Genomic DNA, 13,189 nt, shown 5'->3' on the forward strand with positions numbered 1-13,189 from the left:
TTTATTTTTTTTTTAAAGGGCCGTGATTTTAGTCTGCAAACTAAATCCGTGATCTGCATCTGTTTTTACATCAGTGTCTGTTTTTTATTTCACTTCACCTCATTTGTTTTGTGCTGAAGCATAGCTGAGCTGGCTGTGTTCAATTGGATCCATGCCGCGATTCCGCTCCAAGAAATGACATATCCTATTATTTTGCGGCACGGATAGCAGAGTAGATAGTGGCACTAATAGACTCATAGCACTCAGTGGGACATAAAATTGTCCGAGGTCGTGGATACACGACCACAGACAGTGTTACAGGAGTACCCCTTTAATGAGTAAACTTTTAATACATTGCTTTTATAAAGCTCTATCACAAAGTATTATAACTTCATTATAATAAATGTATACTTTTTACTTTACCATCAGCTCTAAGGGGCAACATGGGCCTCTCTGCTGCCACCACCGTTTGTGTCGGGAACTGCAGGGCTGTCAAAGTTCCTGGATCAATTAAATGCTGTGTCAGTCATGTGCTCACCCTTCTACTTCTGTTTGCAGATCCTGTATTTGGCTCCAGTCTGGCCAGTCTGTGTCAAAGGGAAAACACTACAGTGCCAACATTTGTAAAGATGTGCATCGACCATATCGAAGAGCATGGTATGTAACATAAGTAAAGTATTATTTTTGAATGGGACCAGGCACCAATGTATGGTGCTGTACCTGCTAAACAGTGATGGCAGTACTGGGAACACAAGGATTTTCCATAAGGATACGCTGCCTGTTTTACTTGACCTGGAATTCAAGCTCCAGAGTAACTGAGGGTTTCCATTCATTGACAGCAATGACATTAAAAATGAGTAGAAATGTAATTATAATGTGGACTACTAACTTGCAAAAGCGATTTAAAGGAATATTCTAGATACAATTAGTTTTCTTTTCCAGTTGCTTTGTTTACCAAAGGGAAGAGGTCACCAGCATATCTGTATACCTTGGCAATGACCCGTAAATGTTTTATGGTGTAACAAATCTCAATTATTCCTCTTGTATCTTTTAGGACTGGACATTGACGGTTTGTATAGAGTCAGTGGAAACCTCGCTGTGATACAGAAGCTCAGATTCGCTGTGACACATGGTAAGTTCCATTTTTTCAGAAACAGAAATCTTTTCCGCTTACATCATACTCGCCTGATTGGAAACTTGTTATTGTACGGTATAGTAAATCAGATATGAGAGCTATGGTATTTCCTCTCTATCTGTATGTGATGCATAGAAGGGTCAGGAGTAGCCTGCAACATGTGTTTGCAGTTTGAAACCTTAAAGAGACTGTCAGTAGTTTATACTGCCCTATATGCCCAGACAGAGAAGCTGAACAGAATAATGTATCACTTACATTCTTCTGTGCAGCTGATTCAGAGAGATCCTCCAGAATAACAAAAACAATAAGTAGTCCTCTCCATTATGTGCTCAGTGGTCCTGGATATTCATGAGCACAGCACTCTCTGCCCACTGACTGCTGATTGGCAGTTTTCTATATATATGCTGTATGAGTACTGTGTATAGGCTGACAGCTGTCAATCAGCAGGGGGAGGGGGAGAAAGTTATGCAGCACAAAGCCCCATTCTCTTGCACATTGGGGGAATGAAAGAACAATCTATTACTTCATCATTTTGTTCAGTCACTGGTTTATGCTGTACTCTATGTAATGCAGCAAGAACCTAGTGACAGATTCCCTTTAAATCATACATGTCATTGAAAAAACTTTTGGGGATGTGTCAAAAGTTTTGACTGGTAGAGGTCTTATTACTGAGACCCCCACCAATGAGAAGAACGTGTGTGGAGCGCGCCGTAGTTGCTTGCGCAGTTCACTTCCCCACTGTCGATCATCTATGTCCTGCGGCCCTCTACACGTATAATGGAGTGGCAGGACAGTGGACCTGATAATGAGGCAGTCAATTGTTAAAGGGGTATTCCACTCAAACTTAACTTTTGATATGTTGCTGCCTGTGGTGAGACTAACAATTCATTCCTTACTTGTTATTATCTAATTGGTCTCCTTCCCCCAGTTATGAGCTGCTGCTTTCTGCTGAAAACACAAAAATCTGTGTGTGAGCTCTGGGTTCACATTACGGAATCCGCACGGATAAATTCTGGTGGATTCCGTCGCTAGTACGCGCTCACGGCCGCGCCCCACATGTCAATTCTCTCGACGGATAGTGGATTTGACCCGCCCATAGAATGGTGTCTATGGAACCATCGGAAAGGCGTGTGGCCGTGAGCGCGTACTAGCAACAGAATCCGCCAGAATTTATCCGCGCGGATTCCGTAATGTGAACCCGCCCCGTGACTGGACAGAAAAATACAGGAGCACTCTGAGAGGGATATAGAATACAACCTAGAGAAAAAGAGGAGCTGCTGCACCTCACACCTATGGCTGACACTAATGCCTCTCGGCTCCATTTTAAAAACCAACACCAGAATGTTGGTATATTATTTGATCAAACCATATTGCCACATGTACAGTGCGTATCTCCTGACTCAACTATTCTCTATATGACTGGACAGAAAAATACAGGAGCACTCTGAGAGGGATCCTGCACAGGGCTAGATTTTTGAGCGGACACACACACACACACACCTACACACACACACCTACACACACACACACACGCGCCTTAGAGGTAACGGTGGTTGTGCATAGTTTTGTAACTCAACTCCAACCTGGTCAAGTTGTGATCAGCACTGCTGAGAAGATTTTTAGGAGGTTGTACAGGACAGACACTGCTGGTTTCTTCCTGAGACTCATGAGTCTGTGATAAATGTGCAATGGACATCTGCGTATATTGGGATGCCTTATTGGAACTACTATTGTTCTGTCATGTTGCCAGTGCCATGATACTACCAGGTATCTGTCCCAATATGGGTAGTCATCAGGTGCCCAGTTCTTTATACATTTGAACTAAATTTTAGTTTTTTTATACATAACATTTTGCATTTTGTTGCAGATGAGAAACTGGACCTGAATGACACCAAATGGGAAGACATCCATGTGATTACTGGAGCGCTGAAGATGTTCTTCCGAGAGCTGCCGGAGCCTCTCTTCACCTACAACCATTTCAATGACTTTGTGAATGCAATCAGTAAGTAGGAATGCTGATAAAGTCCATGATAGAAAGGTGTCAGGAAACATAGGACATCACAGCTTGCTTTGTATGGGGATTAAGGCTGAGCGCAACTCAAGTATGCTCAAGTTCTGTTGTTTGGCATTTGAATAGCAGTGTCTGAAGATACAGTCCTAGGGAGTCTGGGGAAACTTGGATAAAGCCTATAGCTCAGGGATGGACAATTATGACCTAAAGCAGGGATGGCGAACCTTTGGCCCTCCAGCTGTTGCAAAACTACAATTCCCATTATGCCTGGACAGCCAAAGCTGTCCAGACATGATGGAAATTGTAGTATTGGAACAGCTGGAAGGTCGACTGTTCCCCATCCCTGGCCTAAAGCAACATCACAATTAATTGAACATGTAACCTTGATTCCGATTATGGAACGATTATTATACCATGCCCCTTTTATACACCACACCCCTTTTGCAAGCTACCACCATTTGGGTGTGCCAAACTGCAGATAACAGAGGAGGTCAGTATATACACAGCTCAGCCGTGGTGCTGTATGCATAAGGGAAGTGGAGGCTATACCCAGTATTTACATACTATAGAACAACATTCTCCAGCAGTTGTGAAACCACAGCTCCCGCAAGGGCATTCTGGGAGTTGTAGTTTCACAGCTGCTGGAGAATCACAGGTTGGGGACACTGCTATACAGCATACTGCTATACAACTACTTTTTGTGCATAGACTGAAAAAAAAAAATGTCACATGACAATTGGGAGGACATTATAAATAAATGGGGAATGAGTAAATAATAATAATAATCATCATGCAGAAGATCAGGTTGGTTAATCGAGGCCATATTCAGTTTCAGTTTTATTACGATTAATCGCCCAGCCCTACTATGGCCAATGGCCGTATTCCCAGACTCCCTAGGGCTGCATCCAACAACATTGGACTTGAACATGCTCGCGTTGCGCTCATCTCTAATGAGGATGTGTTGCTGCGGGCCTGTCAGAGTAGATCTGCAGACAACGTACTAGTAGTTCCTCATTGTGGTCACTAGAGGGCACTGCAGAACAGCGTATAACAATTGTCTTTTCACCCTCGGTATTAGCGCACACCGTGCTTTGTAAGTAACTATTTCTCTCTCTTTTCAGAACAAGAGCCCAAGCTGCGTGTCCAGGCAGTCAGAGATTTAATTAAACAGTTGCCAAAGCCGAACCAAGACACAATGCAGGCACTCTTCAAGCATCTCAAACAGTGAGTTGAAAGTAATTGAGTAGACGATAGATTTGTCATTGGAATTCTTAGATATTTTTTTTCCCCCTCGGTGTAAGTGGCATTTTAGCTGAGCTCAGCTGTTTTTCTTGCACTGGAATCTAAAGTGGAGCATTGCCGCTCAGATAGAGAAGGTATAATTGGGGCTTACAGTACTGAGCGGCTGTCATTGCGCCTCTGCTACACGTTGGTGGATGTGTACATGTAATAGGTATGAGCGAGTCGAAGTGTTTGACAGAGGGATACAGCAATTGAGTATATAGTAAACCGATACTGGTGTAAAAATTTTTGTATGTAGATGGCTGTGTGAACGATCATGGGACATGTGTTTTAATGGAAGGGCGTTCACAGTGGTGATGTGCAAGGTCTCATTGTTCCAAAAAATTAAGGGACATGCAGTACAATAGTGTAGTCATAGGATGTGTATACACAGAGAGATTTATCTGACAGATATCTGGCTGAAGCCAAAGCCAGGAACAGACTATACACAGAGAACAGGTAATAAAGGAACGACTGAGATTTCTCCTCTTTTCAAATACATTCCTGCCAGATAATCTGTCTGTGTAAACACACCTATAGGGGTGTTCCTATCACATAGTGATGCCATATTGTTTGTATATATGATCACTTTATAATCAATCTTCAGGGACCCCCATCAGTCCTGGCAAAGAAGCTTCTTTATATTCTTTACCTGCAGAGCGGTACTCCAGCCGTCCAGCTATGCCGGCCCCATTCCCTTGGCTGCAGTTTCTGTACACAGCAGGTGGCCAGTACTGTGCAAGGAAAGAATGAGCGAGCATTGTAGTCAACCCCTTCATTCTCAGAATTGGTGGGGGTCCCAGGGGTCAGACCCTCGCTCGTTATAATCCAGCACACTGTACCTGGTGTCAGTTTTGCTAGACATAGGGTTCAGCACACAGTTTATTTGAAGGAGATATCCATCCACCATAACGTGGTCTTTCAGATGTCTTACCTAACTTCTGTAGATTAGTGAGATAAATCCTCCAGGTCCCAGGACTAATTCCTTCTTCTTCTCTTTTTGTTTTCCCAGCGTGGTGGAAACTGGAGAAAAGAACAGAATGACCTTTCAAAGTTTAGCAATTGTTTTCGGTCCAACGTTACTGAAACCGGAACAAGAGACTGGTAACATCGCCATCCACACGGTCTATCAGAACCAGATCGTAGAGCTAATTCTGCTGGAATACAACGCCATATTCGGCCGCTGACGTCACATTTCTCATTTCGGAGCAGCCACTCTGACATCTCACCCGGAAGGACTCCATTATAATATTATTATTATTATTTACATTACTGATTTTTGTTTTGTTCAGTTTTGGACCAAACAGTTTTGTGCTCCCGTTTGCACTTGTATGAAGATGGAGAGGACATCTCCAGGTTTGGACGTTTTGACTTACGCGGCTTCCTCTTGGCATTGACCTTATCCATTCATGACTCTTATATCTTTTTTTTTTTTTTTTTTTTTTCCAATCTGCATTCAGATGCTTTTTCCATAACAGAACTGAAAGTCTAACACAGACACTGGATTGACTGGAAAAATAAAACTACTAATATCACACCGTAGATATGAACCTTTGATCACTATTGCTTGCGCTGAAGTGTTTGGAGCTGACAATTGGTGGTGAATCATTTGTAGTGAATTTTGCATCTCGTACGTGTCTCTTGATGCTGACAATGACTTGTTACGTGCAGGCATGCCGTCTATCGGTCAGTAGCAGCTGCTGCGCTATCTACCATCACACGGATCTGCATAGAATGTCTGATATCTCAAGCTTGATATTACCGCTAACATTTTGGCTTCTGTCATTATGGCCTTGAAGAACTGCACAGTACTAATATTGTCCTATTTAAACCACTGAAATCCTATGCAGGATTCTTGTATTTTTCTTGAACTGACTTTTGATTGTGTGTAATAGTTGGGTATTCTATTACATTACTGTGTATTAAAGAGCACTTGGTCCTGGAATGATAACATATGTATAGATCCAGTCCTTGGGTTGTCCTCTAAGTTATAGATCTGTGCCCTGGAGAGATGGGTGACAACTAGTATTATCTTTTCTATACACATTAGTGAAGTCAGCCCAACCCAATATGGAGACCCCCCTAACTCTTCCCCAAAATTTTGGTATCATGAATTTCGCGTAAACAACCTTATTCAGAACACATGAACAGTTGGCTGGGCTGAGCATTCATATTTAAGGGGGGAATGAGAGAGCCGAGTGACTCTATGTCCGTCAGCTATTGAAGCTGTATAGACGCCTTAAGAGGTTGCCGCTTTGTTCGCCCAAAGTCTTGAAGGGTTTTTCTAGTTATAAAGAGATCTCTTACCTGTTATCGCTGCATTAGGCTTCATTTACATGACCTTTACATTTGCTGTAAAAGCTATGGTGGGAATTTATCAAGGCATGTATGTCAGAAGTTATGTATTAGCCTCTATTGCACCAAAATAAATCCTCTTTTTGCTTGTTTTTAGAGAAGAGCGCTACTCAAGCATCCACACCCAGAAGTCTCGACATTTGAATACTGGTAGCTGGAAAGTGGAATGCAGCCCTAAGGGTATGTTCACACCGAGTAAATGTGGTAGTATTCTGCGGCGGAACTCCACCTGCCTCAGTGTGCCATAGCCTGTCTATGATAGGGCTCACGCGGCTCCACACAAAGAGTTTACATGTCAATTCTTTGCGCGGAGAGTGGCTGGAGCAGAGGCGCACGAGCACTTTTATAGACCGGCTATGGCACACTGAGGCGGGGGGGGTACTGCCGTGGAATTCCACCACATTTACTCGGTGTGAACATACCCTAAGGCTGCCTGGAAAACATGAATACAGCCCATGTACCTATGTCTTCCTGGACTCCCTAGAGCTTCATCCATTTTCTTCAACCACTGGTATTCAAATGTCATACAATCGGACTCAAGCATACTCGAGCTGCGCTCATCTCTACTTTTTTTTTTTTACACCGCTGTTGCAACACAAATAGAGCTGAATTGTAAAATCTGAAGACAGGGGGGTGGTGCTGTCTTTGCAAGAAAGTAGCTGTCAAGAAAGTTTTCTACTCCTGGAGAACCCCTTTAATATATTTAGTGCAGGGGTATCAAACTCACAACTATGTATGGATAGCTAAAGCTTTGGCTGTCCAGGCATGATAGAAGATGTAGTTTTGCAACAGCTGGAGGGCCGCTGTTTGACACCCCCGATTTAGTGCCTCAAACTCCAACATAGGCGAAGGAATAGTGTATAAAATACCAGTCTCCATCAATTCCTGATATGTCGTATCAGAACGAAAGCTTATAGAGTCCTTGAGGCCTTGTGAATGAAGCCTTACTAGGTATGAGATTGGGCTACTTCGTAGGATCTGTCATTTTGGTCACCCAGATGCAGATATAACTAGGAAATAGCCAACTAGACGTTCTATACAAGAGGCCAATTCATGGACTGCAATATATATTGTTAACATTTGAGTGGGCCGTGCTCTGTCACCTCTGCAGGCTTCTGCTGTATCCTGTGGCCATGATCATTCTGGGGTATTATAATATTACACTGATGTATATAGAGGCCGATTAGCTGTAGAAGCTTTGGCTGGTTGTATATAAGGAACGCTGTATAGTCTTACCTGCCGCTTCTCCTTCACACTTTCTAATGCAATACAGGCAGCTTCATCCTTCATCATCCTCTTAGGTAAATCCTCTGCCTCCCAAGACTAACTATATGCACTTTTAGATGGGAACGATTTTATTTGCTGGTAGACCTTTTATGCGTAGGTACTGGAAATATTTAAAAAGGCAGAAGCCGACGGGTTATTTAATATGTACAGTATATTTTAGAGAAAACTGATACTGCAGAAGAAATTCTATATTTCATTGTGCCTGTTGGTAAGAAAATAACAAAAAAAAAATCTAAATAAAGGTGCCCGTTTATGAATTGGTGAAAGAACAAATTATTGACCTGTGAAGTTGAAGTATTTCTATTACATTGAATAATGTAAGCCAATTTGTAAAATAAAAGTGAAATTGGAAGATTTTGTTACTGGGAATGCAGCGTGAATTTATTATTATTATTATTATTATTATTATTATTATTATTTAATTTATTTATTTTTTTCCCCCCTCATTTTTATGAGGGTGATGTAAGGGAGCAACTCAAGGATGCACGAGTCCGATCCTGCGGCATTTGAATACCAGTGGCTGGAGAAGTTCAAAGCAGCCCTAGGGAGTCCTGGGAAACATGGATACAGCCTATGGCTATGTTCACACACAGTATTTTACTCAGTTTTTTGGTCAATATTTTTTCAACCAAAATCTGGAGTGGGTTGAAAACACGGAAACTCTGCAAATCTTTCCATTATAGTTTTTCTCTCTCTCTGTTACACTCAGAATTTTGCTCAGTATTTGTAGCCAAAATCATATGCGTGAACATGGCAGCCTTAGGTTGCATCCGACTGTTATTCAAATGCAGCATGCTATGGTTGCACTCATCTCTACACCACACCTGTCTATAGGTTGGGTGCCTGGTACTGCTCTATATAGGTGAATATCACATACAGCCTGTAAACAGCTGGTACAAAGTTTTATTTAAATACAATTTTCTGATACAAGAATACTACTTTTTAAAGGGGATGTGCAGGCAGAGAATACAAGGTGTCTTTACAGCATGGTGCTTTGTGCTGAACAATGCCACAGGCAGAAGAGCAGGTAGGCAGTGAATACAGAGATGCAGCTGGCTGACTAACTCCACTGTTCTGCAGCATTGCTAAGCTGGAAACTGCCAGTAGTGCTGGGGGAAGGGAGTAGACTGGGTGGGAGGACTTTGATGAACACCTGAGGGAAAGCATTGCCCTCTGGGACTTGTATTACTGAACAACTACACAACAAGAAATAGTAATTTTTTTTGCGTGAGAATAAACCTCCCAAAAATGAATTTTCGGTGTTTTAGAGCTAGGACAGACAGGTAAGCAGTCACTGGTGCTAACGTCCAGTGTTTCCATGTCTCTCAAGTATACTATCTGAGAAGGGGGGGGGGGGGGGGGTCTGTAAGCCCAGAAGACTTTACATAATAGATAATGGTCCTCCCCCCTTCCCCTCTTTGTACAGGTTTTGGAGCATGATACAGTTGTTCTCATAATGTAGAAGAAAAATTGCAATCACAAGGTGGACACAGTAGGACCCCCAGCAATCCAGAGAACAGAGACTCAATTGTCCCATCATTCATCCTGTATGGCCCTATAGAGAGTGAATGGAGTGCAGGTCACAGTGAGTGCTATGTCATTGGGGAGATGATTGCGTCCCTGTTCTCAGGCTTGGTGGGGTCCCAACCTTCGGACCCCTCGTTGATCAGTTAATTATCCCTTTTCCAATGAGATGGGAATACCCTTCAGGGTAGCACCACACATACCAGATCGCAGCAGATTTCATGTTGTGAGTTCCGCTGTGATTCCTGGTACTGTTATTTTCTTAGGGTTTACATACGCGCAGTGTTGGGTTAAGTGGAAAGCTGCAATATAAACTCATAGAAATAACAGAATTGCAGCAGATTTTGTTGCAGAACTCTCAGCATGAAATCTGGTGTGGATCCTGTACACGTGAAGCTACCCTCAAAGTACATTTACAAATATTTACACAAAGTCTTAGAATGTTCACTGGCACTACTCACATATAAAATGCACTACTGGACCTTGGACACTATTAGGACTGCAGCCAAGTCCCATTGGGGTGCACCACTCAAACTAGGCGTGATGTACATGAAACAAGTATAGTAGAAAGCTGATGAAGCGCGCATGCGCACGAAATGGCCACAATGAAAATTTACATGTATCAAAGAAGGTTTCTATCCATGTCGAAATAAAGAAGTATCGGAACGATCCGGTGAGTGCCCTCAGCTTTCTACTATACTTGTTTTATTTACAAATATTTAGTTGTACTGATTTTGAGTTTCCTGATTTTTGCTTTCTGTATGTCTCAGCGGTGGTATCTACTGGACTACTTGATCCATTTCCTTTAGCGGAGTTGATCTTATGTAGTAAAATGACAAAGGTCAAGTAGGCCAACCGGCCTTCATGAAGGCTCCATTGTGATGGCGTGGCGTAGCTTGTCCGCAGTGCCTGTAGGGTCTGTGATGTCACTAGGAGGTCACAGTCAGCAGTGTACACTGTACGGTAACCAGTGACAATAGGCCACAGTTCCCCTTTCATGCCGGTGTCCATTACTGTGGTCTTGGTGTTGGAAGCATTTCCCAGAACACGGCGGAGCAGAGGGATGCGGTCTGGCCTTGCTGGATTTGACAAAGGACATACTGTAAGTCTTTCTCTTGTAATGTCTCGGAATGACAATGTGACACATAAATCTCTGCCTGGAGCTCACAGAGACGGTGCCTATAAAATGCACAAAATATGGCTCAGCATTCCTGTATTGTTTATGATGGTAATAATGTCAGGCAGAGAGATTAAAAAATACGGCATCTAGCCGCCTGCACGTCTCCTCCAATACACAGCAGGTAGGTGTCTGTCCTTATAACATCAGCAGATTTCTTACAAAGGAAACTGAACCTGATCCAGTAAGGGGGTAAGATAGGAAACTTTTACTATGAATATCTTATGGATTTCATAATTATGCAGATAGAACCTATGTGATCACTGCTGTAATCCACAAATGTGTATACCTGGGGTAGGAAAACCCTGGCTGTCCAGGCATGATGGCAGTTGTAGTTTTGCAACAGCTGGAGAACCAAGGTTTCCTACCCCTGGTGCATACCCTGAGGGTACACGACTGAATCACGACGGGAAACCCATTGCAGATTCTGCAGCTCGCAGACTCTGGCGGCCTCACGTGTCTCAGACTCCATTCTATGCACAGGCAGATTTAGCTAAACATCCAAAGAAAAACCTGTTCATTCTTTGGATGGGACAGCGGAATTTGACCGTGCATAGAATGGAGTCTATGACATGGGCAGAGAGACGTGCGGCCACAAGCTGAGTAATCTGCAACGGGTTTTCCGTTGGGATTTCGTAGTGTGCACATATCCTAAAGCAGTGCTTCTCTGTACGTGCACACTATGAATTCGCGACGGATTCTGCAGCTTGCACCCACTCGCGCACTCTGGCGGCCATTCTATGGCCGGGCCGATTCCGCTGTCCCCCGTAAGAATTGACAGTTCTTCCGGTGGAAGGTGTAATCCGCCCATGCATAGAGTGAAGTCTATGGCACGGATGGAAATATGCACGGCCGCCAGAGTCTGCGAGCAGGTGCGAGCTGCAGAATCCGCAACGGGGTTTCCTCTGCAATTCCATAGTGTGCACATACCCTCACAGAGCAAATTCTAAAAATTGGCTGTCATTTTATCCTGTGCTTGAGCGACACAGGCCCCATTCTGTTCCATTATCCAAACATAGTCATTAAAGGGGTTATCCAGCGCTACAATAACATGGCCACTTTCTTCTAGAGACAGCCCCAGTCTTGTCTCCAGTTTGGGTGCAGGTTTTGCTACTCAGTTCCATTGAGTTTGAAGTTCCATTCAAACTCCTCACCCTCACCCATAAAGCATTCCACAACTCTGCCCCTCCATACATCTCCTCCCTCATCTCCATCTACCATCCTTCCCGTGCTCTGTGTTCTGCTAATGACCTCACACTAACCTCTTCCATAATCAGAACTTCTCATTCCTGCCTCCAAGACTTCTCTCGTGCTGCACCAGTTCTCTGGAACTCCCTACCCAAAGACCTCAGACTTATTTCCAACATCCCCAGTTTCAAGCGTGCCCTGAAGACTCATCTCTTCAGGCGTGCTTATAACATTTCATAATCTCGACTCCCTCTGCTATCCCTTCTCCATCCTCTCTGCAACCTCGTTGGGGCTATTTACACTGTCCTTGTTATCTGAGCTCAGAGCTTGTGACTGGCTTGCCCAGATTCTATGTACAATGACTGGAACATTGACAAATAAAGCACTTGTTGCCTCTCGTGTTACTCCCAGTCATCCTAGTCTGTATGCTCTTAAAGGCAGGTCTCTAATTCTGTATTTTAATTTATTCATTGTATAATTTAATATATAACCTGTAATGTATTTATATATTTAAATAAGCGCTGCGGAATCTGTTGGCGCTATACAAATAAATATTATTATTCTTCTTATATTATAAGTGAATGGAGCTTAATTGCAAACCGCACCTGAACTAGAGACAAGAGTTGTGTTGTCTGTGAAAGAAAGTGGCCATGTTTTTGTAGCGCTGGATAACCCCTTTAACCCCTTAGCGACCCATGACGTACCTGGTACGTCATGGTGCCGCGGGGGGTGTTCAGAGCGGGGTCCCGCTGCTGCGTCGGCTAATTAAGCACTTCAATGCAGCTGTCAAACCTGACAGCTGCATTGAAGTGCTTTACACTTCACATCCCTGGTGTCTAGTGGGTCGGATCCGTTCTTCTGCCCGTGCCGGGCCTCAGCGTCGTAATGACGCTGATCCCGGCTCGGCAATAGATTGCTGTGGCCTGCAGCAGGCCAAAGCAATCTATGACCGATGTAATCGATCTTTGCTGTGTATATACACAGCATTGATCTCTATGAGAGATCAGTGCTGTGTATATACAAGTCCCCCAGGGGGACTTCTAGTTTATGTAAAAAAGTGTTTTTATAAATTAAAAAAATCCCCTCCCCTAATAAAAGTCCAAATCACCCCCCTTTTCCCATTTTATAAGTATAAATTAATAAATAAACAAATAAATAAACATATTTGGTATCGCCACGCATTTAATCACCCGAACTATTAATTTATCACATTCCTGATCTCGCACGGAAACGGCGTCAGCGCAAAAAAGTT

General features: G+C 43.3%; 1 protein-coding gene across 8 annotated transcripts in view; it reads left to right on the top strand.

The window, feature by feature from the left end:
* ARHGAP12 (Rho GTPase activating protein 12) overlaps positions 1 to 8,410 on the top strand; it is an 82,768-nt gene extending 74,358 nt beyond the window's left edge. For all 8 annotated transcript variants that reach the window (XM_069958980.1, XM_069958982.1, XM_069958985.1 and 5 more), the window contains 5 exons: positions 538 to 636; positions 1,034 to 1,111; positions 2,982 to 3,116; positions 4,247 to 4,349; positions 5,419 to 8,410. In XM_069958980.1, the coding sequence (XP_069815081.1) occupies positions 538 to 636; positions 1,034 to 1,111; positions 2,982 to 3,116; positions 4,247 to 4,349; positions 5,419 to 5,593 (590 nt within the window). In that variant the 3' untranslated portion in view covers positions 5,594 to 8,410. The remainder of the gene's footprint in view (positions 1 to 537; positions 637 to 1,033; positions 1,112 to 2,981; positions 3,117 to 4,246; positions 4,350 to 5,418) is intronic.
* Positions 8,411 to 13,189: the final 4,779 nt, after the last annotated feature.

The sequence above is a fragment of the Dendropsophus ebraccatus genome, chromosome 2, assembly GCF_027789765.1.
Source record: "Dendropsophus ebraccatus isolate aDenEbr1 chromosome 2, aDenEbr1.pat, whole genome shotgun sequence".
Taxonomy (NCBI): domain Eukaryota; kingdom Metazoa; phylum Chordata; class Amphibia; order Anura; family Hylidae; genus Dendropsophus; species Dendropsophus ebraccatus.